Source organism: Pectinophora gossypiella, chromosome 8 (genome assembly GCF_024362695.1).
Source record: "Pectinophora gossypiella chromosome 8, ilPecGoss1.1, whole genome shotgun sequence".
Lineage (NCBI taxonomy): Eukaryota > Metazoa > Arthropoda > Insecta > Lepidoptera > Gelechiidae > Pectinophora > Pectinophora gossypiella.
In genome coordinates, this window is record NC_065411.1 from 1,167,197 (window position 1) to 1,181,077 (window position 13,881).

Below are 13,881 nucleotides of genomic sequence, written 5' to 3' on the forward strand. Positions count from 1 at the left end.
AAGATTTCTTTTTGTAGGATGCAATTATCTTCTTCTTGATGAAAGGAGACTCTGTCTCTGATAGGTAAGTATCTAACCATTTTTGGATTATATTGTCTGGTTTATATTAGTTTGGAGCTGCAGCTCACATTCAGGAAGGAAAGAAAATAGCCAACTGTTATCGTTTCATCGGTAAGTATTTTGTAATATTCGAATTTATTTATGATGTCATCCGCCGTGCACTGGTGTCGATCGACGTGCCGTGCAAATTGGAACCGCCGGGTCTAAGCCGCACAGACGGTAAGAGGCCCGATGGGCTCACGCCATAGACATAGAAAAGAGTATGGACTGGAAATACCTACAGAAAAAACGTGCCACTCTGTAAACATAAAATGGCGGTCTTTACTAGGGCTACAAGCTGTTTCAATACTAGGATTACCATACTCGTACCTACTAGATATAGCATTATACTTAAAAAAAATACGGCATACAAGTATTCATAAGAGAACAGAAAGGGAAAGTAAAAGGTAGGTAGGTGGTGTACTGTATCTTTCGTGTAAAACTTGTATTTTTTTTTTTTTTTTAAAAATGAGTCAGTCTAAAATACCGCCCCCTCTCGTACCCGGTAAACTTGTAAGTATTGTATGTTGTGTGCAATAAAGTATATTTGTATTTGTAAAGGAAGGTTTAGTCAAGATTTATCTAAGTCGCTTACACAAATCTATAACATTCATTACATTCTTTATTGGGCGCAGTTCGTATCAACCTGGAGTGTTGGAGTAGGAGTAAATAAGAACAGGAGGTAAAATGAAATATAAATTAGATCGTAAATCTGTTCATTAGCAAGTATTTATTATACACGTTATTAATTATGTACATTATATTTACAATAAATACAAATTTATTAATTTCTAAAGTGTCAATTTGTTTAGAAACTGTCTTTGTGACACCCTGTCACATTGATTTTTTTTTTCATTAAGTCGTTTGATCTTGAGGCGTGACTTGTTCAGCTTTTCTTTTAAATTTTTCATCTCGTCTTCTTGAACTGACTGAAATAAAGTTTAATAATAATGTTAAAATAGTGTATGTACAAAATAATCTATAAAAATAAAAGTAAAATATATCTGATTTAAGTGCTTTGTGCAGCTGGTTGAATTATACACTCTATATATGTATATCATGATAAAAATATAAAAAGACAATTATTTGATATACCTTTTCATGTAAATCCAGTCGACACTTTTGGATTTAATATCTGAAATCAAAGATAATAATCATTTACTTATATAAAACGTGTACAACTCATAATTGTTTAGACATAAAACAACTACAGACTTAGTATATACTAAGTTTATTAAGTACATAATAATATGTAGTTGAATGATATATACAAATATCTTATCTATCTAGCCAGCAGTGAGATGATGCAGGCTAGGCTGAAATTTAAATATAAATTTAAACACCATTTCATCTGTCTGATCTATAATGTTCAATGTAGGAATAGCATCGTCTCGAAGACGCCTCCACTTTGAATTAGGAACACACATAAATGAATCCGCAGTAAAATGTTTCGAGCAAATACGGCTGTACTTATTTGGAATCCAATTTCGTCTATTAATGCGAATTATCCATTCTTTCTCTTTGTTATCGTCTACAGGAAATCTAAAAATTAAAAGTATCGATAATTTTAGTACATCACTATGGACAATCAACATAACCTCAAATCAATTCCGTATTCATCGATGAAACGTATAATATAATGGATATCTCAAATATTTTATGCTACAAATCTATTCAGCAAAACATATTACTTTCCTAAAATTGTTCAGCAGTTCACATTTCACTAGAAAATTACAAAAAACTTACCGATGAAACGACAGAAGTTGTTGGCTATTTTCTTTTCTTCTTGAATGTGAGCTGCAGCCCCATACCACACAAGACATAATGTCACAGAGTCGAGACACTCAATTATTTGATATAAATAAAAGTTTCTTTCCATTTATTTGGAAAAATATTGTTAAATTATCACTTAAAACAATCTGAACACAAGACACTCGTAAACAAAGTTCACGCGACCGTGTCAAATAGTTCGGTAAATATAAGTAAAATCTTCTTATGTATGTTACTATGTATTTGGCCGAATTAAAATGAGTCCAATAGGTCCAAACTCAGAACAATAACTAAAGCATAGAAGGAAGGCTAAAATAAGAATTCAGAAACTATAAACCGGCTCTCTTCTAGCTTACGACACAAACTATGAGTGAGAAAAGGACAAATGATTCGCTCTTTGCTTCATTTTTTCCGAGGTTGTCACAACATGAAATGTCATTTGGACCTATTGGACTCATTTTAACTCGGCCAAATACATAGTAACATACATAAGAAGATTTTACTTATATTTACCGAACTATTTGACACGGTCGCGTCAACTGTGTTTACGAGTGTCTTGTGTTCAGATTGTTTTAAGTGATAATTTAACAATATTTTTCCAAATAAATGGAAAGAAACTTTTATTTATATCAAATAATTGAGTGTCTCGACTGTGTGACATTATGTCTTGTGTGGTATGGGGCTGCAGCTCACATTCAGGAAGAAAAGAAAATAGCCAACAACTTCTGTCGTTTCATCGGTAAGTTTTTTGTAATTTTCTAGTGAAATGTGAACTGCTGAACAATTTTAGGAAAGTAATATGTTTTGCTGAATAGATTTGTAGCATAAAATATTTGAGATATCCATTATATTATACGTTTCATCGATGAATACGGAATTGATTTGAGGTTATGTTGATTGTCCATAGTGATGTACTAAAATTATCGATACTTTTAATTTTTAGATTTCCTGTAGACGATAACAAAGAGAAAGAATGGATAATTCGCATTAATAGACGAAATTGGATTCCAAATAAGTACAGCCGTATTTGCTCGAAACATTTTACTGCGGATTCATTTATGTGTGTTCCTAATTCAAAGTGGAGGCGTCTTCGAGACGATGCTATTCCTACATTGAACATTATAGATCAGACAGATGAAATGGTGTTTAAATTTAAATTTCAGCCTAGCCTGCATCATCTCACTGCTGGATAGATAGATAAGATATTTGTATCATGTTATCACAACACGTTTATACTATCTATCATTCAACTACATATTATTATGTACTTAATAAACTTAGTATATACTAAGTCTGTAGTTGTTTTATGTCTAAACAATTATGAGTTGTACACGTTTTATATAAGTAAATTATTATTATCTTTGATTTCAGATATTAAATCCAAAAGTGTCGACTGGATTTACATGAAAAGGTATATCAAATAATTTTCTTTTTTTATATTTTTAACATGATATACATATATAGAGTGTATAATTCAACCAGCTGCACAATGCACTTAAATCAGATATATTTTACTTTTATTTTTATAGATTATTTTGTACATATACTATTTTAACATTATTATTAAACTTTATTTCAGTCAGTTCAAGAAGACGAGATGAAAAATTTAAAAGAAAAGCTGAACAAGTCCCGCCTCAAGATCAAACGACTTAATGAAAAAAAAAAACAATGTGACAGGGTGTCACAAAGACAGTTTCTAAGCAAATTGACACTGTTTAGAAATTAATAAATTTGTATTTATTGTAAATATAATGTACATAATTAATAACGTGTGAAATAAATACTTGCTAATGAAAATGAACAGATTTACGATCTAATTTATATTTCATTTTACCTCCTGTTCTTATTTACTCCTACTCCAACACTCCAGGTTGATACGAACTGCGCCCAATAAAGAATGTAATGAATGTTATAGATTTGTGTAAGCGACTTAGATAAATCTTGACTAAACCTTCCTTTACAAATACAAATATACTTTATTGCACACAACATACAATACTTACAAGTTTTACACGAAAGATACAGTACACCACCTACCTACCTTTTACTTTCCCTTTCTGTTCTCTTATGAATACTTGTATGCCGTATTTTTTTAAGTATAATGCTATATCTAGTAGGTACGAGTATGGTAATCCTAGTATTGAAACAGCTTGTAGCCCTAGTAAAGACCGCCATTTTATGTTTACAGAGTGGCACGTTTTTTCTGTAGGTATTTCCAGTCCATACTCTTTTCTATGTCTATGGCTTGACCCCATCGGGCCTCTTACCGTCTGTGCGGCTTAGACCCGGCGGCGGCGGTTCCAATTTGCACGGCACGTCGATCGACACCAGTGCACGGCGGATGACATCATAAATAAATTCGAATATTACAAAATACTTACCGATGAAACGATAACAGTTGGCTATTTTCTTTCCTTCCTGAATGTGAGCTGCAGCTCCAAACTAATATAAACCAGACAATATAATCCAAAAATGGTTAGATACTTACCTATCAGAGACAGAGTCTCCTTTCATCAAGAAGAAGATAATTGCATCCTACAAAAAGAAATCTTGTAAAAAAAAATTATCGACATTAATTGTAAGTAAATTTAATTTTATCGACATATTACTAAAGTGAAACCCAACACTAGGCAATGAAAAACTTGTGACAACCTACGAAATTACGAATCAATTTTTGTATATGCGTCTTTGTCTAACATTACGCCGGTTCCGTAAGATAAAGTAGAGCAGAATTATAGAGTTCTGTTGCTATTTTAGCCTTCCTTCTATGCTTTAGTTATTGTTCTGAGGGTCCAAATGACATTTCATGTTGTGACAACCTCGGAAAAAATGAAGCAAAGAGCGAATCATTTGTCCTTTTCTCACTCATAGTTTGTGTCGTAAGCTAGAAGAGAGCCGGTTTATAGTTTCTGAATTCTTATTTTAGCCTTCCTTCTATGCTTTAGTTATTGTTCTGAGATACTCACTACTAGTCTGTGGCTGTGGCACACAGAGATAGGAAATATGGCACAAGCACAAGGCAATGAGTAGCAGCACTAAAATAGATATAAATATTCAGAAATTCCCAAAATATACAGGGTGTTAGTGACGTCGTAACGAAAACTTTGAGGAATGATTGAGACCATGATTCTGAGATGATATGAAGTGGAATTTTCCGTCGCAAAAGTATGGAACAGAAAATAATAAAAAGAAAAACAAAAATTTTCATGAATTTTCCGACGGAAAATTCCACTTGATATCAACTCAGAATCGTGGTCTGAATCATCCCCCTCAGTATTCGTTACGGTGTCACTAACACCCATACCTACTTGTATGGGTACAGTATGTACTCGTGCGGGGTGTAAGTGTAAGTGACATCGTAACGAATACTGAGGGGGATATTTTTTCTTTTTTTCCCTGTATATTTTTTCAATGGTATTGTGTTGGGTATGAAATTAAAGTGCTTAATTTGCACATTTCAAATAGGTATGTACCTTTCTTGCGGGTTTGCTTATATTTACTCAATAATTACGTTTATTGATAACATCTGCTCAGACATGTTCTGGATAGGGTTTATCTCCAAATCTTGCATAAAACACATAATGGAAACAGGTTATCTTAATAAATAAAACCCAAAAATAATAAAATCAAAATAGGTACATAAGTTCAAAAACTAAAACCCGGAAAAATCAGGCTCTTAAAAGTATGTGGTCGAATGTAATCAGTCCTATGAGTTCACTTACCTACCGCGACATACGACCACGGCTAGCTCCTAAACAAGACTAGTCTGAAGAATTTCAGAGAAATATTTTCTTGTTTCATACTTTTAAGAGCGTGATTTTCCGCAATCGGGTTTTAGTGTATAACTTATATTGTTGGGTATTTAATGATGACCCGCTTGTTATTATACCCACGCACAACACATATTTTAACCATTTTTATTCTGATGAAGATAAAATAGAAGCAATATAAATAACAACATAACTCTATGTAAATCTGATCCAAATATCAAGCAGCATTTATTTTTATACATATACATTCTGTGGTAGTATTTAGGTCTCCAGTTTTAGTATGACATAGAAAACAACGAATTTTCGAACAGTTTATTTAAAAATAATGATAATTAAATAACAAATAATAGCTGCACATGTTATTTACTTAAAACCTAAATCAGGTAACTATAAACACAGATCTCAAGGAGCATGGAGATTATGTGAGTTGTAGGTGTGAGAGTGATGTCTGTTGTGATTGTAGGACTTTACTTACACCTAGGGTTGTTGGGTCGCACTCACATGTGCACCAGTCATCAATGTGGAACGGTGATACTTGCAAGGTACAAGCTTCTGGTGAGCATGACTGTCATTAGTGCAACAGTGCCTCACACACATCAATAATTAATCAATCCTAGTATTATAATAAAACAAATGTTCTTTAGTTCATCTGTTGTACCTAAACCTAATACAATAAGGAAATCTGAGAACAAACAATCATAATATTGAAAACCAACCTACCTATAACACTTCTTTATTATCTTGGGTGGTTTTTAGCTTTCAAGAATGGAACTATGTTCCACCATAACAATAATTACTTTTAAGTACCATCTCCTTAGCATTATTCTGTTTTTCACAGGGTCTGCTTACTAATACTAATATATAATTACTTTTAAGTATAACAATCAAAAAACAATTGGAAATATTATCCCACAGTGGCCATTTTAGTAAACTCATTAAAGACTCTCCATTTTCATCCATAGTTCTGCAATTCAAACTCCTTCAAGAAAATTCAATATTTTGAAGGTTTTGAATAACAGTCCGGTAGCTAGTAGATAAAAGAACTTCATTAGTATAACACAACAGGCACTATTTAAAATCGAAACTATACCTTAATTGAAACACTAAGTATCCTCCATAAAGTTGTGCCATAGTTGAGTACCCACAGACACAGATGTGTGATGGACGTGTGGTGCTTGCAACTAGTAGTCATGTAAACTGTCCACCAGCTCCAGCTCCGTGGCCAGGCTCTGCTCCATGCCGCGCAGGTTGTGCAGCATCTTATCTGTGTCTGCAGCCTGAATATTATTTTTTCATATTAATGTTATACCAGTAACCCTAGTGTTGGTTGTTGTAGTGGCCTTTGCCCAGCAGTGGGATCGTATAGGCTAAATAAGATAAGATAAGATAAGAATGTTATACCATTCATTCATACAATACTAATATATTTGGTAGCACTAGATCTTCTACTAAGTTACCTGGTGTGAGGGCACTTTGACATGTTATTTCTATTGAGTGGGTATGATAGAGGCCTCACCATGATAGCGATGCGGTCGAGGCGCTGGTCTTTCAGGTAGAGCATCTTGACGACGAGCAGCAGGTACGCATACAGCGCCACCCCCAGCAGGAACACAGCCGCCTTGGCGCGCGGCGACCACCGACCGGGCCCCACCATCTTGCCCTGCAACAACCCATCCCACATTATACCATGATCTTGCCGCACTCACACTTAATGCACCGATTCTGCATTCTGTGCTACTTACAGGTTTGACGATCACGTCGGGAACCTCTGCAGTAATGTGAGACATTCAGGACCAAAGTAAAGGCCGTTTGTGACGAAAATACTTAGTAGCAGCCGCCACACAAACTCGATATATAATCAAAGTACTTTAATGGCAGCAGGTACAATGTTGCTTATAATTTGACTAATAAATAATTAACTCAAACGACTGTTGTTTAATGATACGATGCACCTAATAATAGGCATTTACTCTATGCCGAATATAATATGTATAATCACATCACTAAATTTACACCACCTGCTGTAATGCTGTGCTGTAATCACGTCAAAATTTGACAATATAAAACATTTTTTTTTGGTATCACCGAAGGGCAAGGCAAAGGGATCTAAGCCCATACAGCCATGTCTTATGTATTTTTTTCTTGATGATGATTAATGAAACAAGCGGAGGTCCGTGTTGCTCATAGAGATAGGAAATTATATGGAGGCGCCTTGTTCTACTATATAAACATCATCTTATACAAATATGAGTAGTTTATGAAACATGTCGTCAATAATCGTTTTGTCTCTTTTTTACTAGTACAAAATTTCATTTGGTAAAAGAGATAAATATATATTTGTTATTTCTAGTTATGGCAACATTTTGTGATGACGTCACAACAGCTGTAGGTACGTGCCATTTTTCGCCATTTTATGCGCTGTGTTTTGTGGTACTTCTGCTGTCAAGTAGCTGTTTATGAGATCGTATTTTGTCTTTTGCGGATAAATTACGAGGATTTGATTTGCTAAATCGAAGTTGAAGTTGAAAAAAGTGTTATTCAACATGTCCGTGTATTGTATTGTACAGTGTGGTGCCAGAAAGGACAGAAATCAACCGTATTTGTCACTTCATAGGTTAGTACCCCGTATTCATTGAATAATACAAACAATCCTATAGATTTTGATGTTACAACGCAACTGAGCCATGAATTTGCATTAAACCTTTATATATTTTGAGTAATTGTCATACTACAAACCGTATTTTTCTTTGTTTTCCAATATCTTTATTCGTCATAGTCAAATTAGTGTTGCGCCAATAATACTGGCTAAGAATACTAGTTATTATTTTTACGTTAACAGGTTTCCAAGAAATAAAAGCTTGAGAAGACGATGGTTAGAGAGAGGCTGTTGGTGTTTAAATTTATATTTAAATTTCAGCCTAGCTTGCATCATCTCACTACTGGCTAGATAGATAACATATTTGTATCATGTTATCACAACATGTTTATACTATCTATCATTCAACTACATATTATTATGTACTTAATATACTTAGTCTGTAACTATTATATGTCGAAACAATTATGAGTTGTACAAATTTTATATAAATAAATGAATGTTATCTTTCATTTCAGGCCATCTTTCAATCCAAAATTGTCGACTGGATTTACTGAAACAGGTGATATTGGAAAACTAATCCACAGCTGCAACGTCGTCTGTGCTGCCATTGCCCGTACGTCTGTCTCATAAGTCAGTACATGAAAAGGTATTTATCAAATAATTTTATATTTTTAACATGATATAGTATAATTCAACCAGGTACACAATGCACTTAAATCAGATATATTTTAGTACATACACTGTTTTAACATTATTATTAAACTTTATTTCAGTCTGTTCAAGAAGACGCGATGAAAAAATTAAAAGATAGCCAATTTGAAGAATATTATGGAAGATCTGCAGAATAAAAATCAAATAATAAAGGGCAAAGTGTATTGATGGGAGAATTGGCAGGACCGCAAGACTTTTTGAAAAGGCAGGTAAACAAATTTCAAGGTTTACCTTTGCCAAAGAAGTATTCCCAAGAAATAAGAAAGTTTGCTTTAACTTTACATTTTCTTTCTCCGAAAGCGTATAATAATTATATATGCAATGTGACAGGGTGTCACAAAGACAATTTCTAAACAAATTGACACTGTTTAGATTTGTATTTATTGTAAATACACTTCTCATCAAAAAAATCGAAACACCTTGCAAGTTTACGTTTTGTCAGGATTATCAGAAAAATGTGTACATTTAGGAATAAATGTTAAATGTCGTTTAATAGTGAGTAATATGAGCTTATCAAATCTTAATGTTAATGTTCTAAATTTAAATGAATTTTTCATAGGTTTCGTATTTTGTTAAATGAGTCATTTTTATTCCGTATGGAGTATAAAGGAAATGGATAAAACAACACACGTAAATGAAAAAAAAAGCTAAAAAACGTTTATTTAATAACTTGTATTCCCTCCCCGAGCTCTAATTACTGCTTCCATACGGTTCTTCATCGATCGGATGAGAGTCACGATCACATGCTGTGGTATATTGTCCCATTCCTCTTGGATTGCATCTTGCAGCTGGCTAAGTGTTTCTGGGGCAGGATCTCTTGCTCGAATTCGTCTCTTTAATTCATCCCACAGATGTTCAATGGGATTCATGTCCGGGCTTCTTGCTGGCCATTCCATAATAGAGATATCGACTTCGTTAAGATAATCTCGTACGACGCCCGCGGTGTGAGCCCTAGCATTGTCGTGCATGAATATGAAGCCGTTGCCAATAAAATGTGCATAGGGCATCACATGAGGCTCGAGACACTCTTCGACGTACCGATGACAGTTTAGTGCAGGCAGACGTGGCCCAGACACGAAAGCAAGCTCTGTCTTACCGTCGGCGCTGATTCCTCCCCAAACCGTCCACGAACCGCCACCATAGCTGACCTTTTCTTCAATGCATCATTGTGCATAGCGTTCTCCGTCTCTTCTGTAGACCTTGTTCCTTCCGTCGTTACCATACAGCATAATTTTACACTCATCAGAAAAGAGAACTTTGCTCCACTGTAGGTATGACCAATTTAGGTGCTCACGTGCAAAGTTAAGGCGCGCTCTTCGATGGTCTGCAGTTAATTTCGGCCCATTCGCTGGCTTATGCGGTACCAGTCCACGATCCTTCAACCTTCTTCTAATTGTAGAGTCACTTACAGCCACCCTTCGTACAACACGAAGCCGCTGCTGCAGTTGAAAAGCGTTAAGGCGTCGATTTCTTAAAGAAGTTGTTACAATAAATCGATCATCTCGCTCAGAAGTGACCCGATTCCTGCCAGATCCTGAACGGCGCGTGAACAAACCAGTCTCCCGATAACGTTTATAGACTCTATGAACAGATGACAGGCTTAGATGCAGTCTTGCAGCCACAACACGCTGACTAAGGCCAGAATCCAGCAATGCCACAACTTGGGCGGCTTCTGTGGGCGAAGTATCCATACGTTTTAGAAAAAAAACCTTTTTTCAGACGTCCCAAAGTCACAGTATTGAAATAAAAAACAAAAAGTTTAAGGATAGGCGCCAATTTTTAGTTTTTAAACGCTAAATGTACTCCAACCCTAAACACACATTTGTCTCAAAACAGTCATTCATTTCGTTTATAAGATAAACAAATGAAATTCTAATTTTGAATTTAGAATTTTCGCTTATTACTGTAATGGCCGAACTGCCAGCTATACATTTATATATTTTTTTTCATCGTATGAATTCTTTTTTGTGTTAAATTCGGACAGAAACAATGAAAACGGAAGTGTTTCGATTTTTTTGATGAGAAGTGTATAATGTAGTTACATAATAAATAATGTGTGAAATGAATACTTGCTAATAAACAGATTTACGTTATAATTTATGTTTCATTATACACTCCAGGTGGATTCGAATTGTGCGCAATAAAGAATGTAATCAATGTTATAGAGTTGTTAAGGAAACTACTTAGATAAATCTTGACTAAACCCTTTACAAATATGTACAAATATACTTTATTGCACACAACATACCAAAAAGAACAAGTTTTACACAAAACATACACGAAAAATACAGTACACCACCTAATTACCCTTTACCTTCCCTTTCTGTTCTCTTATGAATACTTATTATTATAATGCTATACCTATTATTGGTCAGCAAAAATTTAGTATCGATCGCCATCGACTCGCAAAGAAGAAGATGCTATACCTAGTAGGTACGAGTATGGTAATCCTAGTATTGAAACAGCTTGCAGCCCTAGTAAAGGCCGCCATTTTATGCGACGAAGTGGCACGTTTTTTTTGTAGGTATTTCCAGTCCATACTCTTATATGTCTATGGTGTTGCTCCACGGCGGCGGTCCGTGTTGCTCAAGGTGATGACGATGAATTAGAGATGTAAAGTGTCCTGCATGCTGTAAATTTCATTGTGTACCAAAATTTCGGTAAGGTTGGGTATTTTACTGTTTATTGGAAACATTGAACAAATTTCCCTTACAGATATATTTTTTTTCTGATCGCAGCGACGCTGGGGTGCAACATATGCGAGCGTCATTAATGTGTTTGTGGCAGCATGGTCGAGGTGAATGGACACCATGACTTGGCAAGCAATAAATGCGTGGGTAATGTTTCGTCACCATTTTGCAATAAGCCATATTAAAACGAGCCGTGGCGTCAGCGGGTGTCCCATGCGTTCTCGAGCCGCCAGGTTTGTCCCGTTCTGACGGTGAGCGGCCAGACGGTCTCACGTTGATTCCATGGAAAAAGGGCGATGTCTTGTGTGGGACGCCACATGCGTTAGCACGTATGCGGCTTCTCATATAAGAGGAACCAAACGTGCTGGTGGCTCAGCAGCCGAGGCAGCGGCCGGACTCAAGCACGGTAAGTACGCCAACCTGGAATCGACGTATGACTTTGTGCCGTTTCATATCGAAACGGCAGGGACTTGGGGTTCTCAAGCGAAGCGCTTTATCAGAGAGGTGGGTAAGCGGCTAAGGGAGCAAGGTGGCGACCCCCGGTCCGGGCATTACTTGGCGCAGCATATTTCCCTCGCCATCTAACAGGGCAACGCTGCGAGCGTGATGGGCACATTCGGTCGAGAGGTGGTAAAAGGGAGCATTTTTAATTGAATTTTAATAGTTACTTATGTGTACTTTTGTTTCATTTTGTTTTTTTTTTAGTTTTAGTAGTATAGTTAATTTTTTGTAATGTTAAGATTAATAATATTTACTTGTTAAGTTTGTAATATTTGTTAAATAGCTTTTAATTATTGGTTAATTAAAATTACGAAACTTGATAATGGATGGCAGCTTATTACCGTAATTTTTGAAAACATTAATTATGTTTAAATTAAATATCATTTCTGTTATCCATGTGGTACGTTCCCAAAAAAAGAAGATTAAAATGGATTAAACGAAGGAAAATCTGTACAGCGCCATCTATTATGTTTTTGAGGAACGTAGCCTGAAAAGTCCCTCATTTAATTTGAAGGCCCCATAAAACTGGAATTTCCTCGTGTGTGAGCTCCAGTTTCCATTCAGTTACTAGCCAGTCTCCGTGTGATAACGCGCTTAAAATATGGGCGAAGGAAAAATTACTACGCAGTATAGTGTCATGATCTTAGCGTATCCCTTATAAGAGCAAAAAAAAAGTGGCTTTTTGGCGGGAACGGGACAGTTGCTTTCTTCATTAAATAATCTAAATAATTCATACGAAGTGGTGTTCTGTGGTTAATGATCGCACTAAGTTAGTCGGATATATGTCTATGGTCGGAAGACATTCGCGAGTGTTATTATATTGAAGTATTCAATAAACAAAGTGTATCTGCCTATTTTCGCTTCGTGGCAAGAAGCCGCTTCATAACTCAAAAGTTTATGCGGACTTTTGAGTTAATTCGTTTGGGGTTCGGAGTAGGAGTCTACTCCGAGGGTGGAGGCTTAGGTTTCATCATCATCAAGAAAAAAAATACGTCAGACATGGCTGTATGGGCATAGTTCCCTTTGCCTTACCCTTCGGGGAAAAAAAAAAAAAAACATTTTAGGTTATGTTATGAGTGTTAGATAAATTATTATTTTTGTCAAATCTTTGTGAATTAGTACATCAGAATGGCAACAAATTATGCTAAGTATGCGCAGTTAATAAACGCTTCTACGAATTACGCGCGTAGAATGAAGCGTCTCTCAAATAGAATATTCGGCGAGGTGGCAATTCCCACTAACTCCAAATCCATGAAAGTAGTGTCAATATTCAGCGGTCGGCCGCTGCACTCAGACGAGACCATCGTTCACTACTACCCGCGGCACGTAGAGACGCACGCTCTGACGCTGCGGCTGCGCGAGTATGGGCTGTTCCGCGACGAGCACCAGGACTTCAAGGAGGAGATGCGGCGCCTGCGCGAACTGCGCGGCAAGCACAAGGTCTGGCGCCGGCACCTAGACTCCGCCAGCAAGCAATAAATCTATATTTTAAGTGGAAATAGTATTATTCATATAAAACATAGTTTTAGTTTAAATAAACATGTATTTATAAAATTTATTTCCTGTTAATTTAATGATTTATTATTATTATTACTATGATCGATCAGTGATCACATTTTTTTCCCAGAATATTTACTTTCCAACAAAAGGTTTATTATAATATAGTTGTAAGACCAAATGTTCTTTTAAAATCCAAATCCCATTGTTTAACTATTGTGTCTGGAAATCTCGGCCTTAGGAG

The 13,881-nt window shown here is 35.7% G+C and overlaps 1 protein-coding gene and 2 long non-coding RNA genes across 3 annotated transcripts; 2 read left to right on the forward strand and 1 right to left on the reverse strand.

Annotated features, from left to right (window-relative positions):
* Positions 1-617: 617 nt before the first annotated feature.
* Positions 618-2,308, reverse strand: LOC126369064 (uncharacterized). The gene is made up of 3 exons (XR_007566656.1): positions 1,846-2,308; positions 1,195-1,234; positions 618-1,028 (listed from the first exon to the last, which is right to left on the reverse strand). It is a non-coding gene; the product is annotated as an uncharacterized LOC126369064 (long non-coding RNA).
* A 145-nt stretch (positions 2,309-2,453) lies between these two features.
* LOC126369065 (uncharacterized) lies at positions 2,454-4,096 on the forward strand. The gene is made up of 3 exons (XR_007566657.1): positions 2,454-2,608; positions 3,241-3,280; positions 3,449-4,096. It is a non-coding gene; the product is annotated as an uncharacterized LOC126369065 (long non-coding RNA).
* Positions 4,097-12,970: 8,874 nt separating this feature from the next.
* LOC126369068 (28S ribosomal protein S33, mitochondrial) lies at positions 12,971-13,698 on the forward strand. The gene has a single exon (XM_050013359.1). It carries the CDS (start codon positions 13,269-13,271, stop codon positions 13,617-13,619), a length of 351 nt encoding a protein of 116 aa, XP_049869316.1. The 5' UTR covers positions 12,971-13,268; the 3' UTR covers positions 13,620-13,698.
* The last annotated feature ends 183 nt before the right edge of the window (positions 13,699-13,881 follow it).